Consider the following 20,891-nt stretch of genomic DNA (forward strand, 5'->3'; position numbering starts at 1 on the left):
GATAACACTTCATGAAGTAGGTTGGAGAGGTTGGCTGGCTTATGCTTTCAAAGTTGGAGACCAGAATTGTCCTAGTCCCAGCCAGTGTGGACCCAGACAATCCAGAAATGGGTTGCTAGGTCTGAAGAGCCCCCACTAAAGCTTGAGGAGACTATGGAAGCCGTTTTTATTACCACGACTTGAAGTTTCATTACCTGAGATGTTGTGAATGTTATGACTGACAGATGGGCTGGAGTAGTCACATGTGGTATTCAAATCACTGCTAGTAGATGTGTCATCTGCCTCTAGCAAAAAGGCCAGAATAAAGGCATCCAAGTAAGGGGAGGAGCTCTTGCAAAGTTTACTGGAGTAGTGGCAGATCCCCTCCTCAGATAGTACTCATACTGTTTCATTTATTTTTTTTCTTTTTACCTTGATAAAAAAAAAATCTGTCAAAAAAACTATTAGAGCCAAGGGTGTATTGTTCACAATATATATAGCTCATTTATGTGTTATCGTTTCTTTCATGATCTTTCACATTTTTTTGACAGTGAAAATTATGATTTTTAAAAAGTGGAACAGTGGGATATTAGGATATTGCCTTGAGGCATGTTACATGGACAGTTGGGTACCCTTTATATTGTAGGGTGTATGCCTTTGATACCCCTCCACACTAATACTTTAGAGGACTGAGTCATCATCCCCCACACCCCCATTGCAGTTGAAAAAAGCAGGCAACTCATGCATGGAGTAGGGTCAGCCTCATTAACCTTTATCTTCTTGCCCAGGGATTTAATCACTTCGCATGTATATGAAATAAGAGCCCCCTGAATTTGTTTTTATTACCCAGTCTTGCTGAAAGTGAATTTGAATTTGGGATAGGAAGGAGAAAGGCTATCTTGCCTATAAGAGAGGCCAGACTTGCAGAAGTGGATTCTGGCTAAGGAATGTGGACACACTACAGACATCTTGCACAGAGGCCAGTTCCTGCAGTGATGTGGTCAGACATGGTAAAGCCCAGCTGTTTGCTCCACTGAGAGGGGCTTTGCTAGCCCACACGCTCTCTGAGTGCTGTGTCTGAACTGGATCCCAATATGTAGCCTGCTGAGGCTCACCTACTCCCCACAGAGATTGGAGGTGGGTTGTTGTAGAGCACTGTATTCAAAGCACTTGGTAAGAGAAGTTACAGATAGAGACTTAGCAATTAAAACAGTATAATATTCAGTGGTGAAATGGACTCTAAATGCATTTTCCTTTTTCCCCCCTGAACTATTACAATATCGGTAAAATGCTTATGCTTAGTTGTTGGTTTATTGATGGACATTCTGTGGCTTTTGTTACTCATACTGTCATGAATGCTATTGGGTGGAATACCATCTTGTCCCTAAATGCATCTCTTTGCCTTAGCATAGGGATTGAAAGAGTGTACTCTGGTGTCAGGCTTCCTGAGTTCAAATCCCTTTTCTTTATTTCTAAGCTGTGGGACCTTGGCTGGTTTGTTTAACCTTCCTAAGTCATAGTTTTCTTAGTGTTAAAGACAATAATAATAGAACTTACCTCAAAGGGTTGCTATGAGGGTGAAATAAAGTAATATATCTTTAGCACTTAGCATAAAGTTTCTTCTGTCTTTAAGCTCTACTTTTAATTTGCCAAATGCTGCTGCCACTTGTACTAAACTTTAACCCTCAGCTTTTTTTGGTGGTGGGTTGGTGGGTATGACTGATGAAGTGAAAAGGAAGAGAAAGTTAAGAGTGCTACGCTCTCATTTACACACACACAAAAACTTCATTAAAGATTTATCTTCTTTGTTAGTGTTTTTTTTTGTGCTGAAACCTTAGAATAAAATCTTTTATAATGGAAATAATCCAACATGTCCACCTTAGACTTTACATATTTTTGTGCTTTCCAGCTTAAATAAGACATTCATTTATTTCTAGAATTAGAGTTGTTTTTTTTTCTGTGTATAAGTAGAATAAATGCTACCCAGTTTGTTTGAATGGGTGCTGTTAGTTTGCAGTTTTCAAGACCAAAGTTATCTCATGTCTTTCTACTACCTTGCATTAAGCCATATAACCTAGTAGTATTTAGGGTGTTAAAGAATGAATAACAATGAGATAAAACAGTCATTGTTTGAGGAGGTTGGTTGAAACGATTGCAATTAAATCACATATTACTACAAAGGATAAAATTATTACATTTAAAAAAGATCAGGACCTTCAAACAAAATAAATCACAATTAGACATTATGTAGAATTTTAAGTAATGCAATGAAGTGCAAATGTGATCACTAATGAAACGGAACAGTAGGGACACCTGGGTGGCTCAGCAGTTGAGCATCTGCCTTTGGCTCAGGGCATGATCCTGAGATCTGGGATCCATTCCCACATCTGGCTCCCTGCAAGGAGCCTATTTCTCTCTCTGCCTATGTCTCTCTGTCTCTCTTTCTTTTCTGTGTGTCTTTCATGAATAAATAAATAGATCTTAAAAAAAAAAGAAACTGAACAGTAAATGAACAAAGCAGTTCATACAATGAAGCAGAAAGTTCCCTGTTCTCAAAGTTCTCAGTTTATGAGAGATGTTTATACTTTTATTATTATTATTTTTTATTTTATTTTTTATTTTTTATTTATTTATGATAGTCACAGAGAGACAGAGAGAGAGGTAGAGACATAGGCAGAGGGAGAAACAGGCTCCATGCACCGGGAGCCTAATGTGGGATTTGATCCCGGGTCTCCAGGATCGCGCCCTGGGCCAAAGGCAAGCGCCAAACCACTGCGCCACCCAGGGATCCCGAGATGTTTATACTTTTATTATTTTATTTTTTAATTTTTATTTATTTATGATGGTCACAGAGAGAGAGAGAGAGGCAGAGACACAGGCGGAGGGAGAAGCAGGCTCCATGCACCGGGAGCCTGATATGGGATTCGATCCCGGGTCTCCAGGATCGCGCCCTGGGCCAAAGGCAGGCGCCAAACCGCTGCGCCACCCAGGGATCCCTGTTTATACTTTTAAAGTAAAGTTACTTCTTTAAATAAAAGAGGATGATCAAAGTATGACAGCATGAATTAAAAAAATGAGCAGTTAGGAATGAGTATTAGGCAAAAAAGCAAAAGAATTGTCTTCATTTCCCCAGATTCTCATCTTTTGAGGCAACCAATTTTAGCCATTTCTGGTTTCAGTTCTTCTTATGCTTACCTTCATGACACCATGTACTGTGCCTGTACCTCTATTTCTAGATTTAAACAGTACCCATTGCCTCCTTGCCATGAAAGCTAGGAATGTAGCTCACTTAGATATCGATACCTTTCTCTTTCCCTTCCCATTTTTTGTAATAATAGTATGACTTTCAGTTATTGGTTATTTTAAAACCTATAAGATACTTAAACTGCTATTTCGTGGATCAACTACTTTTTCTCCAAACCTTTCTTCCCAACTCATTTCCTGACTTATGACAGCTATACTATTACTTTTACAGGTGCAGGTTTAAAACATTTACATTTTGTTTTGCAGTCATTGTAAATCATAACATCTTCCATGGTTTGTCTGTAGGTTGATTGTAAACATTGAAGAAACGATGAGGATTGTTTATATTATTGTGATTTTTTCAAACACCTTGGAAAATATTTTGAATATTTTGTTTTGTAGGACTGAAATTATTGATTCTGGCCTCTTTTTTTCTTAGCCTTTTCCATGTAATACATGTTATTGCTTCATAAATACACTCATTCTTGTCAGACAATATGTCCTGATTTTTGTTTGGAAACATAGTTACTCTGACCGCAGGACACCTACAAAGGCTCAGGGGTCCTCTGAAGCTCTTCCAGGATATGGTTTGGGATTGGACTGGATCCAGTGGAGTTGTTGTAATGAGCTGTTAGTGGGGAAGATTTGGGGTGGTTGACTCTGGCTTGGATTATCATTTTTAATATAGGGAACTTTTGTGGAGTTTGGAAGGTTCAATTGTTCCCCCGACCCTAGCTCCCTATCCTAACTTCTTGCCTCACTCCTCTTTCCAAGATTCTGAGTTGCGCCCAGAAGTTTGGGTACTCTGAACTGAAGTTTGGGCACTGTTTGTCACAGGAGGGGCACAAGATTGAGAGCCACTGGCTTAGAATTTGTGATAAGCTCTCTCTTCCTTAACCTCTTATAGTTCCTTTGGTTGAGTCGCTAATTTAGATGAGCAGATAATGCTGTGTTGCATTCATGTCCATATTTCATCTGATACACACATGATGTGGCCAAGGGAGACATTTCATTATCTCCATGTGTGGAGACTCAGAGCCCCTCGTTTCAGACATGTAGTAAACCTCTCTATCCCATTATTCTCTGGCTAGCTTTGGAGACATCCAGGGCTATTGGTAATGGATTTAGGGCTCTTTCCCAGATTCTTTTAACTTTCTTCCTCCTTCTCATTCTACCTTGACATCAGTCAGTCTGAAGTATGCATTTTGCCCTGCAGTGTTCTAGGTCCTGTGGGGCTGTAAGATGAGCGCAGGACCAGGCAAAGACTTTACCTTGATTCCCAGTCCTGCTTATGCTTGAAGTAGTGAGTTCAGAGGAGGTGCAGGAGGCTTCTGTACTGTTACACGTGGTCTGCACACACAAGTGCACCGCAGCCAGAAGTGCATTTAAGTTACACAGTTGTTTTTAAAGGGTTACGTGAATGGGACTCAGGATTTATAACACCAGGCCTTGGAACAACTACTGTTTATGAAATTGATTGCAAAACATTTGACCTTATTATTCTACAGCCCTCAAGCTTGAGGAAGTAGCATCAATGTTTAGGCCCTTGGATGTGGCATAGTGAAATGAATGGTTTCTTTGGGGTCACTGTGTGTTCAATCCTATGCCTCAGTGTCTAAGAACTAGTATAGAACTAGCTAGATCCTTACCCAGTTACTCCCTTAAATTGTTAAATATGGATCCTCTGGACTCTGCATGGAGGCTTTCCACCAAGAAACCTGATGAAATATCTGTATACAAGAAACCCAAAGTTACATTGACTTTATTTTTCTGTAACTGCCGGTATCAACTATTGTGTTTCCAAACTTTGGCTAAGGAAATATTTACATTTTTTGGCTTTTATTTTTTCTGACTAATGTCAGAGTTTGTATTCCCGTAATTCTGGTGAAAGGAAGAATATAGTCACATTTTAGGGGTGAGTTGGGTCATAGAAAAAAATATACACAGCTTTAATGAGTAGAAATTTCAAACTTTGTATGCAGGTTTTATGATGACCTTTCTCAACTAGATTGGTAGGAATTTTATTGTTTAAATTAGACTCATATAGCCCTATAGATTTTTATATCTGTTCCTTGTGATAGGATGCACTGCATTTGGTATCTCTGGTTTTTGTTTTTCTGAGGTATGCATAGGTGATATTAAGGGATATCCTTGTTGGTATCATTATATTAAAGAGTCCCAAACTACGAAACCAGTATGAGTTTACCTTTTTTTTTCCTGCAAAAATTCATCCAGTTCTTGTAACTCAGAGACTTTTTTCCCCCTTTTATTGGTTCTCTCTCTCTCTCTCTCTCTCTCTCTCTCTCTCTATATATATATATATATATATATATATATATATATATATATATATAATTTTTTTTTTTTTTAAGTCTGGAATTCTTGTGATTGGATTTTTTTTTTTTCCAGACCCAATGTCTGTGGATCACGTTATAATGCTTACTGTTGCCCTGGATGGAAAACCTTACCTGGTGGAAATCAATGTATTGTCCGTAAGTAAATAGATGATCTGTCATTCTTCATGTTCTTTTGTTGTTTTGGTTGCATGGTGATTCTTAGTACTTGTTTCTTTGTAACTGTATACTATTAACATGTTTATAGCAGAGTCTTCCAGCTCTAAGATTTTCCTACTTCCTCTGAATCAAGATTGGGAAATACACTAATTTGGTCAAACCACTGTTACACTTCAGTTCAGTGGCTTCTTTTAGAAGATTTCTGATTTACAGGGAATAGAGCCACAGGGATACTTAGCTCCAGGGTAAGTCACTTGGCTGTGTAGACGTGTAATCACTTTTGATGGGATTTTGAAAAAAGAATACCATGTTACTGCTTTTCTTATTGTAATTTCTAACTGGGCTGGCCTCCCACAAGCTTACCCAAACCTTGTACATTGAATTTTGGTGGTCGAGACCAAAGACAGACCTAACTCATAGAGGGGAAAGGAAGTGGATAGAACATCAGCTGCAGATGAGTGGAAAGCTGAGGGAAGAGCTCAGATGGTACTGGAGATTCCTCTACTGATGCTGCTGCCACAGTGAACCTCCAGATTCTCATCATATCCCATAAATCGGGAGTGACAGACCACATGACAGAAAAAGCACTATTTAATGGAGATACTAAGTCAAATTGGTTATGGTTTCTGTTCTGTGTGAACTTTTACTGTCATCATACCTATGAAGTAATTTCCAGTTTTCAGAAAATTCTGTCAGTGTAATGGGGGTATTTTAGAGCTGAAAAGACGTTAAGGAATCAGTTACTCCCCCTTTCTTTCTTGGCCTAGAGTGGTCTGTGTAGAAGAACAGAATATTTCAACCATGTTCTTCTGGTGACCTGACAAAGTTAATCCCTTTCCCAATTCTTGATTTTGACCAAAGCATCTTGCTCATTTGGCACATCATGCTTTATTTAAGGATCAAAACTGAATCACTAAGAGAGATATATAATGGTGTTTGTTTTTTAAATGAACTTGACAACAGAATGCTTTCCCTGGTGCTCTGTAGTATCTCTGAGAAATATTGTCTTCAGGTATTTAAGTAAACATTTATAGGATCCTTTGACGGTTTATTTCTTAATAGTTTTCAATCTCTATCCTAAGCTTTTTTGATGTTTCAGTGCACTTTCTATCAAGTGTATTATTTTTAGCCTTGCACATCTCATTTGCCTCTTGCAGGGTTATGCAAGCAGGCATTTGTGGAAGGGATCATGCTTTTGAGTATAAAAAGTAGTGACCAAATCTTTGTTAATATATATAAATTATTTGCCATTTAAACTTATTTTTCTAGCCACCAGCAGAGCATTTGGTATATACTGTACAAGTCTCTCGGTGGCATGAAAGTGTTTATATTTCTCTAAAGAGTGAACAGCTTATTGACTGTAGAATCAGTGCTTTTGTCATGGATTTCAGACTCCTCTCAGACTGTTGATGTAATTGAGAATGGAACTTAAACCTAGGGTAAAAGCTGCTCCATAGATTATATGTTCCCAGTGGGCAGGATCTGATGTAGAGAATTAGTCTGAGTAGGGGCTAATATTTTTAGAAAAATTATTAGGCAGTAACCATTTATAATAAAATAGGCCCCCAAGAATACTGCTGCAATTTTTATATTATTACATCTTAAAGTTAATAGAAAAACAAAATGCTCCTAGGCATTTAAGTATATTTAAATGCAGGACTTCTGTTTGTTTTGTTTTCTCTAGATAGTATGTCCTGGGCTTTTGATAGATTGGGTGCTGTGTGGAATAAGCCGAGGGAGTTTGAGGACCGCTGATATGAATAAGGGAGTTACTGCATTTTACATCCAGAACTTATTTGGTCCAACACATTTGTTTTGTAAATGCATAAACCTGAGACCTAAGGTCACATAAGTCATGATGGCAAAATTAATGAGAAAGCTGAGAGTCTAGATTTCCTCATTTGAGGACTGGGTTCCAGTAAAGCACCATGCTCTGAAGCCATGTACTAACAGACCTCTGGTTTTATTCACAGCCATTTGCCGGCATTCCTGTGGGGATGGATTTTGTTCTAGGCCAAATATGTGCACTTGCCCATCTGGTCAGATATCTCCTTCCTGTGGCTCCAGATCCAGTGAGTATAACATGTTATTATATATAATATTATTTTATGTGGTTATGCCCTATTTTCTCCTAAATTTGCTTTTGGCTTTTCTCTTGCCTGCAATATTTTTTTTTTCACTAGAACATCTGCCTTCTCTGTTCTGCCCAAAATACTTGGAATGGCTTTCTTCAATCTGGCCTCCCATTTTCCTTCTTCACTCTTTACAAGGAAATACCCATGGGACATAGTTACTATGAGTAATATAGGGATTATGACCTCCTTTGTAGGTATTGCCTTATTTATCTTTGTATCTCCAATGTAAACACTGTAAAAGATGCTCAATGGAATGACTTTTTAATGAACATTTTAAACAGTTCAAGACGGCTCAAGAAAACTAGGCATTTTTCCTTATGGTACTGAAATATGAGTCTGATTAAATACTTTTTAAAAACTGAAGACCCCTGCCTTTGCAAGAAGAAAATGTGAGAAGTCATTTATGGCAGTTCTGTGATTTTTCCTGAAGCACAAATCTATTTTCCCTTTCACAATTTTACCACTTCATTCTGCGAAGCCAAATAAATGCCCACAGTTCATTCTCCAGAGCCTTTGCTTGCTTGTTATATTCGTTTTTTACACTTTTTTGGGGAAGGGGGGTTTATTCTTTAAATGTGGGGTACTCAGCAATGAATTAGGGGAAATGCAGTGGTTGGGGACAAGGTGAGTCATTATTGGTCATTAAAAAAGTTGAAGGTTATGCCTATATAAACAGCCCCTCAACACCTGACCATTACCAAAGCAAAAAACTTAGGTTCCTTTTCAATTTCCCATTTCCTATGAGAAAATGAGTTCTCCTTAGAGTGTGTTCTGTGTCTGACAAGGTTTTTGGCAAAAGTATTATGGAATAAATTCATTCTCTTTTGTCTGTTGCAGGTAGAAATTTCAGTGTGGTCAAGGTTCATTACCTGTTAAGAGTCCTAGTATTTAGCTATGGTTCTCATGAGCTGATTAACAAGATAGGGCAAGTGGTCAGAATAGACCCTCTTGGTGTGTGCTAACATACCTTGGCATTCATGGGTGAACACTGGTAACTCTGCCTTAGAGGTCTATAAAACCTTTCTGGCGGGGACCATGCCAGGTCTGAATGCAGGGCAAGCTGGAAGTGCTGGAGGGTTCGTGGCCCTAGATGCATCTGTTAGTGACAGACAGAGAGTGTTGGATATGTGCCCCAGCTTCCCTGCTTCTCAGTTTTCAGAACTTGGAAGTGTGTTCTCAGCTGTCTCTTGGAGTTCCCTAGTGGCTTGAGCCCCGGCTGCCCCCATTGGTAATAGGCTTGATCATGTAGTGAGCATCTTGACCATCTTCCTTGTCTCACCTCCTCACTCTCCTGCCAGTGTTTCCTGAAGTTACTTCTAAAACAGACTACTTGCCCTTAAATTCTTGTCTCAGAATCTGCTTCTGGTGGAACCCAAACAAACACAGCCTACTAGTCCTTCGGAGTCTAGATATCAAGTTGGGAACAGACCCCATTGCTAGATTGGCCCTTGGACCAGCCAACAACAGTGTATTCCTCTGGAAGGGATAAAATGTAGCTGGATGATAAAACTAGGTATCCAGCTGGGAAGGTCTTCAGTATGATAGTGTGAGGTGCTGCTGACTTCTCTGTCTAGTAAAAAAAAAAAAATCACAAGATGGAAAGATAGGATGTTAATAAGTTGGTCCTAGTAGATTTCAAGCTGGCCTCAAATGGGAGTGTAGCAGGTGGTCCTGTGGACCAGATTTAGGTTAGAGACTGATGTCCAAGACTTATGGATGATGTTCTCTGAAGAGGTTTAGGTCTACCTATGATACCTGGACTTTGGACCTGAGTAGCTTGTGGATAAGAGTGGTGTGAGGAGGACAATTTGGTATTATCAGGATCTTTGAGGCATTTGGAGACTTTAAAATCATTGGCTTGAATTCTACTTGAATTAATGTTGTCTAAACATCTTATAAAATTAAAGATGGCAGAGTATTTTAAATTAAGGGTAGCAGTGATAATCAGAATTCATTTCTGGTCTTTTGAAATGTTGCTCTAAGGAATAGCTATACTGTCCTCTAGAACTTCCTGGCCACGGTGTGGTTGACAATAAATATGGAGAGATCCCTTTGCTAACTTTCCTGCTAGTAGGAGGATAACTCAGCACAGCAAAATGTTTGCATTGATTACCTGTGGTTCCACCAAAAGGGGGCAAATTTAAATCATTTCACCAATAATTACCATGAGAAATTTTATACTTGTTATATGATAGGGATTGAGGAGGCCTGGGAAAGTTATGGGTCCTCTGAGGCCTTAATTTTCTCATTTGAAAATGAAAAGAATGAAAGGAGGGTTGTTCTTTCAAGTTGTTTTCTGCTTTTGAGTGTCCTGGGACTCTGGGAATAGGAAATGATCTCTTAGTGGCCTGAAGGGGAGATTGCATTTCCAGGAGGTCCTAACTGCCAGCTAGCAATTCCTTTGGACACTAGGAAGACAGGGCTCCTCTTAACCTCTTGGACCTCTTGGCACTGGTCATAGGGGCACCAGAGCAAAAAAAGATTAGCTAGCCAGAGTCAGATAAATGGGTTTTCTGGACTTTTTGTGTTTGTTTTTGTTTTTTTAAAGAGAGAGAGCAGGGAGGAGGGGCAGAGGAAGACAGGGAGAGAGACTCTTAAGCAGGCTCCATGTGGAGTCTGACAACAGGGCTCGATCTGACCAACTTGAGGTCATGACCTGAGCTGAAACCAAGAGTTGGATGCTTAACTGACTGAGCCACCCAGGTGCCCCTCATGTATATGTTTTTATATAAACATAAGTCTTCATTTCTCTGAGATAAATGCTTAGTAATGGAATTGCTGGGTTGTATGGTAGTTGCATGTTTAGTTTTTCAAGAAACTACCAGGCTGTGTTTGGAGTGGCTGTACCATTTTATAATCTCACTAGCAATGTATGAAAGATCTAGTTTCTCTGCATCCTTACCAGGTTTTGGTGTTGTCACATTTTTAATTTGAGCTATTCTGATACGTATGTAATTATATCTCATTGTGATTTTAATTTGCATTTTTGGCCTGACTTATGATGCTGAACATCTTTGATTGTGCTTATTTGCCACCTGTGTATCTTCCTCAGTGAAATGTGTCTTTATGTCTTTTGCCCAGTTTATAATTGGATTATTTGCTATTTTGAGAGTTCTTTGTATATTCTAACTACTTGCACTTTGTCAGAAATATGATTTGCAAACATTTTCTCCCATCTGTAATTTGTTCTTTCATGTTCTTAGTTTTTTATAGAGCAAATATTTTAAAATTTGATGGAAATACAGTTTTTCACTTTTTCCTTTAATGGATCATGCTTTTAGTATTAACTCTAAGAGCTCTTTCCCTAGCGCTGGATCCTGAAGATTTTCTCCAGTTTTTTTTAAAAAAAGTTATATAGTTTTATATTCTAAATATATACCTGTGATTTATTTTGAGATACTTTTTTTTAATGGGGTGTGAGGTTGAGATCGAGGTTCCTTCAGTGCTTATAGTTGTCCAGCACCATCTGTTTTCGAAAAGATTGTCCTTCCCCATTGAATTGCTTTTGCACCTTTATCAAAAATTATATTTGTTTCGGTCTATGTCTGGGTCTTCATTTCATTCTGTTGATCCATGTGTCTATCCCTTCTCCAATACCATTCAGTCTTGATTACTGAAGCTTTATGAAAAGTCTTGAAAATTGAGTAAACTAATTCCTCTCACTTTGTTCTTCTTTGTCGAAATCATTTTAGCTATTCTAGTTCTTTTGCAATTCCATGTACATTTTAGATTAATTTTCTCTCTCCCTCTCTCTCTCTCTGTCTCTCTCTCTTCCTATATATATATATATATATATATATAACTTTCTAGGATTTAGTAAGCCTGTAAGTCATTTTGGGGTAGTATTAACATCATTCCTTTGTGGAATCTCTTACAGTTTGAAAACAAATGATCATTTTCAGTTTTTTTCAACTCAGTGAGATTTGGGGGTGCTTTTATTCCCAATATAAATCCAAGCTCTAAGGGAGAAGGCTAGGGGAGCAGCTCTAGACCAGTGTGTGAGCAAGTTTGAGCAGGTTTGGGACAACCACTTGCTGAAAATGTGAGGGCACTCAGGATAGGAAGGAGGTGCTATCGCTAATCCAAAAGAAGTGACCCTTGGAAAGGTTTTTCAGGGAAGTGTGGAATTTATATGAACAGGGAGGAGAGGAATGGGTGGGACCTGCTCAGACTAGAAATAGTTTAGTCCTTTGCTTTCTAGTCTGTTCTAAAGTGCCTTTATCACTGCTATCATTTAACCTTTCTCTGATTTTTTTTCCAGCTATTACTAGGGTTTTGTTTTTGCTTTTGTTTTAGGTACTTTAGTAGAAGTTGCTCTTCTGAGTGGCATGTCTTTCGACACCACAAGACGTTTATGCACATAGGGGAAAATCTCATTGCTGTTGTCTCTCTGAATGAAAATTACTTTTGTCCTGCAGTGACTCTGCCTTTGTGTACCTGTCTCAGGTGTAAAGTCCAGGAATTAGTCTTACTCTCTAACTGGTCTGTCTGTGCTTTTCCTAGCCTAAGTTAAAATCACGTGCTTGCCATATAGATGCTTATTTGCAAATTGCTCTTGATGTTCTTTCTGTCACTTGTGCTTGCCAAGATAATGGCAGGTCTCCAGAATCCTTCCCAACCTAATGCATCCCAAAGAAAATGATTACCCTAGCCCAGCATCTCTCTCATTCCCATAGCATGCTCAAATTGTTATCTTCTGGTTGGTGATCTTATGAACTAATTTGTACTGGGCTATCACCTAAAGTGAATTTCTTCTACTCTTCCTAGTACATGGCAAAAAGAGGGGATTTAGTCATTTATTTATTGAATGAGTAAAATGATTGACCAAATCTAGAAAAAAAACCCCTATAATTTGTTTAGGATCCTATATAGATACATTCCTGCTCATTCTAGGATGTTGAGTCTTACTTGAAACCCTCTGAGGCTGTATTCTCATTTTCAAGGGGAAGTCCTCATTGGATCTTGGCTTTCATGGTTATCTGCTTGTAGCAGCTTGGACACTGACACTTGAACTCCCCTGGTATCATCAGTTTCTGGTAAAATCTTAATGCAGATTGAATTTAGGTATATATTCTGACTTAAGGTATTTAGAACATGTAACAAATTTACAGCATTTTTACGGGTTTAAGTAGAGCTTTGGCTTTTTCTAGAGATATAGTACTTGGTCTTATAATGGCCAGACATCTGGGATGCTTGTTCAAAGCACTGTAAATTTGAATGTGCATCAATGGCAGAACTCAATAAAAAAACTAAAACCAATTTATGTACATATGGTCTCTAAATTGTTCTCCAATGAAGCTACATGTCTAGTTCCTTTATTTCTTCATAGAAATCCCATGTGATTATTCTAAAGAAATATGTTTCTCCCCTGAACATCTAAGACTCACAAAGAATGTGAAGTTTCTTTGGCAAACATATTTATGGCAAAGCAGATGGTTAAGATCCAATTATCTCTTGTTACGCCTGATCCCCCAGCTCAGAGATTCATAGTTCATTGGTTTATTGAGACCACTGGACTAACTATGCTTTACAGTTTCACGAGTCTGACCAAGGGTTTTATTTTTTAAAGGAGACATGGTATTTTATGCTGGAAAAGGTTTACCTGAAAGAGTAGGAAAAAAAAAAAACTGTAGCAGAGTGATTTTTATTATATTGCATTTAAATGTAAACTTATCATTTTTCCTGAAAGAATTCATTCTATTTTTCAATTTGAACAAATAATGTAAAGTTACTATTTGAACTACTGTTAGCTTTTTATCTCAAAGTAGCTAAATGGCTTTGTTGCTCATGTGGGAATGGAAATTAGCTCTTGGCATGAACCACTTTAATTGAAATCAGTTTGTGGGTCGAGTTCCTATGCTGCTTGACACATGACATCATTTCCTGTGCTTTTCCCAATCCTCACTGTTTTTCTAAGATAGGATGAAGCTAAGTTTAACTTCAAATTTTAAAGCAACTATACACCTTTTCCTGACCTACTTAGAATATTATCCAAATTTTCACCAAATCATTCCTTTTGTATATTTGTAGATAGTTTTTTAATTCAAAAGCATTTTGGCTGAGACATTTTAATGGAATCATAGGAGCCTAAAATAACTGTTTTAATCAGTTTCCTGGGTTGCTTGACTTGTATAACAATGTTCCAACAAAGGAATTATTTCTGCTTTTATACATAGGGAAGTGTAGATAAAATATTTTTAATAGCAACCTACTTACAGCTGTATAATAGCTTAGGACATAATGGGCAATTTCTCAATCTTAGTGTTTGAGAATAGCTTTCTATGTCATTATCTGGTGGTGTGAGTTAAGTAAGTGGAGATTACCTTAGTAGAGTTTTATGCCACACCTGCAAGTAGGCAAGGTACTACTCTAGGCATAATTAATAACCACGATGCTATTCACTCTAATGAAGCTTTTAGACAAATGGGTTGGGAATAGGAGAAATAACTAAATAAAATAGGTTAGGTTATATAATAGACATTTCAAAAGAGAAGCATAAAGTACTCTGGAGTCAGAGAAAAGAGGGCTCATATCTAGTGGGAGAAGGAAAAGAAAACAGAAATCAGAAAAAAAGAAAAGAAGATACATTTGCAGTGGGTCTTAGAGATAGGTAGGGTTTCAGTATTTGTTAACAACTGTGTGTATGGTATGTTGGGGATTAAGGGTTAGGGGTAAAGAGACCGGTTAAAGAGGAGATTCCATGAGGAGACTAGAACGATGTGTTTGGCATTTTGCATGGCACACAGTAGGCACTCAGAAATATTTGTTGAGTGAATGAATGAATGATAAGTGGATTGGGGATTGAGTCATAGGACATAACTAGGAATATGTAGAGGAGCCCTGAAAAGCCCATGGCCATGCTGAGAGATGGAGGAAGTTCTTAGTGTACTAGAGATAGGGAGTTTCTGGTGGTGCCTCAGAACACTCTCAGGTGTTCTTGAGAAAGTGTATCACTTTCCGTCTGACTTAATTAACTTTCTGGTCCTCTATGAAGGCATCGGAAGTACTGAGTTCTGACATCTCTTCCACATTGTCATGCTGAGATTTGTGTAGCTCCTTATGAAAATGGCGCTTTCTCCTGGAGTCTGCAGCCACTTTTTGATATGGCGTGGAGAATCCTAACGAAGCCTGCTCAAGAAGGTGGCTGCTGCGAGGCGTCTTCTCTCCACTCATAGCAGATTTGGCCTCTATGCTCCAGGAAGACTGAGCATAGGAGCAAGGCTGAGCAGCTGATTTTTGCTGTTGCACAGAAGGAGGGGTTCTCTTCTCCCTATGGAAAATTGTGGATCCTTTTTCTGTAGGGATTTTCTTCCACAGCTTGGGGGACAGGTTGGAGTAAGCCAACTTCCAGTGCCCAATCCCGGTCTCCTTGTGTAGGGATGTGTCAACAAGGATTCATGACGAATTGTCAAGCCCTTAGTCTTCTCCAGGTAGGGTAGTTATTATTTCCAGGGGACGAAGGGACAGCCTGGGATTCTGAAAGTGTTTCAGCATCCTAAATTACTGAACTAGAGACAGCCTGAGCACTAGAGAAGAGAGAGCACACGCCATGCTGTTGTTCCCCTTCACACACGTCTATTACTCTAATTTCCTCTAGTGTCTCGTCTCACATCCAAGGCTGCCACCCATGGTCCTTCTTCCCTGACCCCCAAAGTCACACTCCTGTAGGTGACAGTGTGATGAAGAGTGGATTTCAAACACTGTGGGTCTTATTTAGTTTAAGGTTATGGTTTAAACAAGCAGCTCTTTCTGAGCCAAGGCTGGCTACCTCCGTTATCAGGCAGCTTTGTTATTAAATGCTCTTATAGTTATTTTTTCCTTCTGTTTGCTGCCTCCAAAATTAATTTCCTTTCCCTCCCTCCCTCCCTTCCTCCCTTCCTTCCTTCCTTCCTTCCTTCCTTCCTTCCTTCCTTCCTTCCTTCTAGATTTTATTTATTTGAGAGAGAGCATGAGAGAGAGAGAGAGAGAGAGTGTGTGTGTGTGTGAGAGAGAGAAAGAGAGAGAGAGAGAGAGAGAGAGAGAGAGAGATGTCACGAGCAGGAGCGGGAGCAAGGAGGAGAACAGAGGAAGAAGCAGGATGCTTGCTTGAGCAGGGAGTCCCTTGCAGGACTTGATCCCAGGACTCTGGGATCATGACCTGAGCTGAAGGCAGAAGCTTAACTGACAGAGCCACCCAGGCGCCTTTGCGGCCTTCAAAATTTCTTTAACAAAATTCCTTGGAATTTCTTACTCAGACTGTTTTCCTGGCCACCTACGGTGGGACTCTAAATCTTTTAACAGGAAAATTATTGCCGTTGTAATCTTGTCTCATACGGTTGCTCAGGGCACTATTTTCTTGTTAGTATAACTTACAGAAACAACATTGAGTGGGAAGTCCTGCTAAATTAGGGAAGTCATTTAGCACTATTAAGGTAAATATCAAAGAAACAATTACATTGTAATTGATTTTATGTTCACAAAAAGAACATGTTTAGTGTTCAGTTGGGTTATTTCTGCACAAGTATGTGAATCTTGATAAACCATTTTATTTTCTCTCCAAATCACAGCAAATCAATTCCTGTGAAGTGTTGCAACCTACTTACTTAAACTGCAAAAATAAATCATTCTATTTTTTTTTTCCTTTTCAAGTCCAACACTGTAATATTCGCTGTATGAATGGAGGTAGCTGTAGTGATGATCACTGTCTGTGCCAGAAAGGATACATAGGGACTCACTGTGGACAACGTAAGTAAATATAAGTATCCTAAATGCTAAACTATGCAGACAAATGTGTAGACAGATATGGAGACAAAATGAATCCCGAGATAGTACTGATGGATTCTCTCTGATTATCTGAAATGTGGCATTTTTTACAAATGTCCCGTGAGTCTTACAGATGATCAGATCACTCACCTAAAGCACTTTGCACCAAATATCTGATTGGATCCTTGAGAGTGCTGGTTTGACTCATTTCCCTTTCATTTTTCTGCAGCATCCCCCACTTACCTCTTCCTATTAGTATATGATCAGCACCCAAGGGACAGAATTCTTGTTTGCTCCAGATGTATACCTTCCATTTGATTGCTGAATATGTCCACCTGAATTTTTCAAAAGCATCTCAAAATATTTCAAGACTCAACCTCATCTGTCTCCTCAAACATGTCCTGTTTCTTGATTAATGGGATCTGTATCTCTCTGGTTTCCCAATCTAGATTCTGCTACTGTAATACCACAGGGTGTTCAGTTTGCTGGTTCATACATGAACACTGTTTATTTTGTGTCTGCTCTTAACCAATCCCTGCAAAAGGCACAAATTCCTTTAAGAAAGCTTATTTTTTATTACACTAAGATGAACCTACACCCTGCAAAAAATGTGGAAAAGTGCAAAAATAGAAAACAATAAAGTTCTTCATAATCCCGTCATTCCAGATATTACTTTCTAGTCTTTTAATGCATATCTGGTACATGAGATCTTATTGTTTGCATGATTTTTCATACTCCTTTTTTACTTAATATTTTACTAGAAGTATGTTTAATGTTATTAAACATTTTAAAATAAGTTTTAATGGTTGCAGAATACTCCATTATATAGATCTTTTACTATTTATTTAATGAATCTTTAACGATGAGTGTTTATTCTGTTTGCTTCCGGTCTTTGCCATTGTATATAGCTTTACCATGATGAATAATGTTATTATAAATAAACCAAAATTTATATAATGCTCCCATGACTGGCCATGCAGTACAGTGTGGTAAGAATAATGAGTGAGTTTTGTGTAGCCCACAGCAGCAGCATGGGGAGAGGAGACACAGGACGGCTTCTCCAGTTGGGGAGACCCTTGAGCCGAGTCTCGAAGGATGGGGTGGAGTTCACTTGTCAGATGATGGAAGATGAGCCTTTTATGCAACTGGCACAGCGTGGGCCAAAGCACAAGAACATGGCGTAGGAGGAGATGTCAGACACAGCGCGAGTTTTGGTGTTGCTGAGGGAGGTGATGGGAAGGGAGATAAGATCAGAATGGAAGTCGTGGGCCAGATTTTGAGAGCCTTTATGCATCCCATGTTTGCAGCCAAAATAGAGCCAGGGAAGAGGAATGAATTATTTACTACGTACCATGTGCTGGACACATTTTCAAACTCTTCACATGGATTAACTTGTTGAATAAAACAACAGCCTCCTGAGTTAGAGGCCTCTGTTACCTCTAACAGATGAGGAGAATGGGGCACCGGGATGTCAGTAACTGGTCTACAGTTATATGGGGAGGGATTGGCAGAGTTGGGATTTGAACCCAAGCAGTCTGTCCTCATGGCCCGTGCTATGAAATGCTGGCCTTGTACACTTTACTTAAAATGGTTTAAAATGAGAAAGATCGTGCTGGCCACAGTGTAGAGGTGTAACTGCAGGGGTAAGAAACAGGAAGCAGGAAGACTAGTACCAAGGCTGTGTCTATAAAGGTGCTGGAATGGGAGTGTAGTCAAAGGCATTTTTGGAAAGGGAGTCATGAGTTGCTGCTGGAAACCTCCATGCTTCCTTTGGTGCTCCTTGAAGTTTACCCCCCAAAACTACCACTTAACAGACACTCAGTTAACACTTGCAGAGTTAGAAAAACTTTCCTAGACCTCATTTTCCTAATCTGTAAAATGGGATGGTTGGCTTAGGCCATCTCAAAATTTCTTTTCTGCTTTATCTTTTCCTTTTCTCTTGACTGTAAATTAAGAGGCAAATAGGAAAAATGAATATATATAAACATCTCTAATTTTATGATGAGAAATGGACTCTGGCATAGTTTTGGCTCTAAGGGGTTGTGTCAGTTCAAGTTTTCTAATCCCAAGCAGATGCCAAGACAGAATTAGATATACATGAGATTTATTGTGGAAAAGGCCTGTTAAGAATAAAGGGCTGGGGACAGAAAGCAGGAGTAGAAGGGGAGGGCCTTCGTACTATAATGCTGGTCTAACCTCTATACGAGGAGAGTGGGATTGTGTAGATTGTGTAGAAGGTACCTCAGACTATAATGCAGCTCCAAGGAAGCCTTGGCCAGGCTAATGGCAAGCTCAGAGGAAAGATTTCCCATCAGGAGAGTTCCATAATGGGCAGAAATGCTCAGTCTCTGCTATCCCACTAAACTTAGTCATTGGGTGGTAGCAGCCAGAAGATATGTGTCCTTGGCATGAACATGAAGCAGATCTGAAGGTGCGGCAGCTGGAGGCTATCAGCCAGCTAAGCTCCTTACATTAGGTTTTTTTGGAGGGAGATCTGAGTGGCTCAATTCCATGACTGCCACAAGGATACAGATAAAGTGTGCAGGAAATATATGAAGGAGGAATTAATTCAAAAGGAGGTATTAGGGAAGTCTCATGGAGGAATGAGATTGGAGCTGAGCTTTGAAGAGTGGGTGGTGCTGGCAAATTTGATGCAGCAGAGCCCACCACCTGGGGATAAAGATGCCTGGAAAGAGGCTGTGCATGAGAGAATTGCAGGAAATTGTACAGAGATGAGTTGTTCAGGGCTTGAGCTGTTGGTTCTTATTTTACTACCTTTTCTGGCAAGTAAGATGTCCCTCCCGCAAGCATCGCTGGACTTATCTCACTGATAGATTCTGTTACAATAGTGGGATCTTCATTATGGTCCGTAAATATGGTCAGAATATATATCTGTAAGGGTAACAGAGGTCAATGTTTCCCTCATGGGAATCCTCAAATCATAAGCAAAAGAGTCAGCTGGCTAAAATGCAGTTCTCATTCAGTGACATCTCTTGTAAACCACCATTTTAGATGTAGAACTGAAAGTATTGCTCAGATACTTCCCAGAATGAAGCCATCAGCATTAACAGAGGTACAAACTCACCTCTTCCAGGTGGTTTGACCGGAGTTGACTAAGGAATATAGACAGATATGGGACTGTAAAGTAACTGTTTAAAGTGAATACCAGGATGAGTATTTAAATTTTTTATTGCTGTCCCTGCAGGGGATGGTAGGTTTTACTTCGTTAGCATCTACTTTCAGGTGAAGGCTCTCAGCTTCTCTCTTCTTACCTTCCAGCTGTCTGTGAAAGTGGCTGTCTCAATGGAGGCAGGTGTGTGGCTCCGAATCGATGTGCCTGCACATACGGCTTTACTGGACCCCAGTGTGAAAGAGGTAATTTTTTAAATGAATGAGTATAAATATGTTCTGGTGGCTAAATCTGTTACTGATTTAAGCATGCATTGTGTTTATTACAGCTACTTCATGAATTTTGCTGAGCTTTAAGGGGGTTTCTGAATTGTCACTGGGAGGGTTCCTGTGATGATAGGACAGTGGCCCCAAGTCTATGCCTGTATTCAGTAATTCTTGCTAGTAGACTGCAGGACTCACTTGTGAGCCTATGCATAAGCACCAGTTGGCAGGCATCAAGATAAAAAGAGGAGAATTTTCCATAAGGGTAAGGATTGAGCTCATTATTGTTCTAGTAAATTAGAGAAGTGGCTCCAAACGAAACATCTGTATGGAAAGGAAAAAATTTAGAATGAAGAAAAATACTTGAAAGATCTGTGAGAACCTACTGGGGGCTGTAGTAGCTTACAAGCATAGCATCCAAAAGTCACTAGAAATGTCAATTGCTGAGGAACTGGGCTTTCATGTATGTGGTTTATCTAATAATAGTGCAGCCTACTGATGTGTGTATAATCCTCACTTTTCCATATGGAGACCAAGGCTTGGGGACGGCAAGGGATCTGCCTAAGTTCACACACTAATAATATGCTTTATTTATTTTTTATTACTTTTTAAATTTAAATCCAATTTGCCATCATATAACAACCAGTGTTCATCCCATGAAGTGCCCTCATCAGTGCCCGTCATCCAGTTACCACATTCCCCCACTCACCTCCCCTTCTGCAACCCTTTGTTTCCTAGAGTTAGGAGTCTCTCATGGTTTGTCTCCCTCTCTAATTTTTCCCACTCAGTTCCCCTTCTTTCCCTTATAATCCCTTTTAGTATTTCTTATGTTCCACATATGAGTGAAACCATATGATGATTGTCCTTCTCCAATTGACTTGTTTCA

General features: G+C 39.3%; 1 protein-coding gene across 2 annotated transcripts in view; it reads left to right on the plus strand.

Annotated features, from left to right (window-relative positions):
* Nucleotides 1-20,891, plus strand: part of FBN1 (fibrillin 1) — a 227,453-nt gene that overhangs the window by 22,859 nt on the left and 183,703 nt on the right. For both annotated transcript variants that reach the window (XM_041743578.1, XM_041743577.1), the window contains exons 3-6: nucleotides 5,632-5,714; nucleotides 7,709-7,807; nucleotides 16,499-16,594; nucleotides 19,892-19,987. In XM_041743578.1, the coding sequence (XP_041599512.1) occupies nucleotides 5,632-5,714; nucleotides 7,709-7,807; nucleotides 16,499-16,594; nucleotides 19,892-19,987 (374 nt within the window). The remainder of the gene's footprint in view (nucleotides 1-5,631; nucleotides 5,715-7,708; nucleotides 7,808-16,498; nucleotides 16,595-19,891; nucleotides 19,988-20,891) is intronic.

Source organism: Vulpes lagopus, chromosome 2 (assembly GCF_018345385.1).
Source record: "Vulpes lagopus strain Blue_001 chromosome 2, ASM1834538v1, whole genome shotgun sequence".
Taxonomy (NCBI): Eukaryota; Metazoa; Chordata; class Mammalia; order Carnivora; family Canidae; genus Vulpes; species Vulpes lagopus.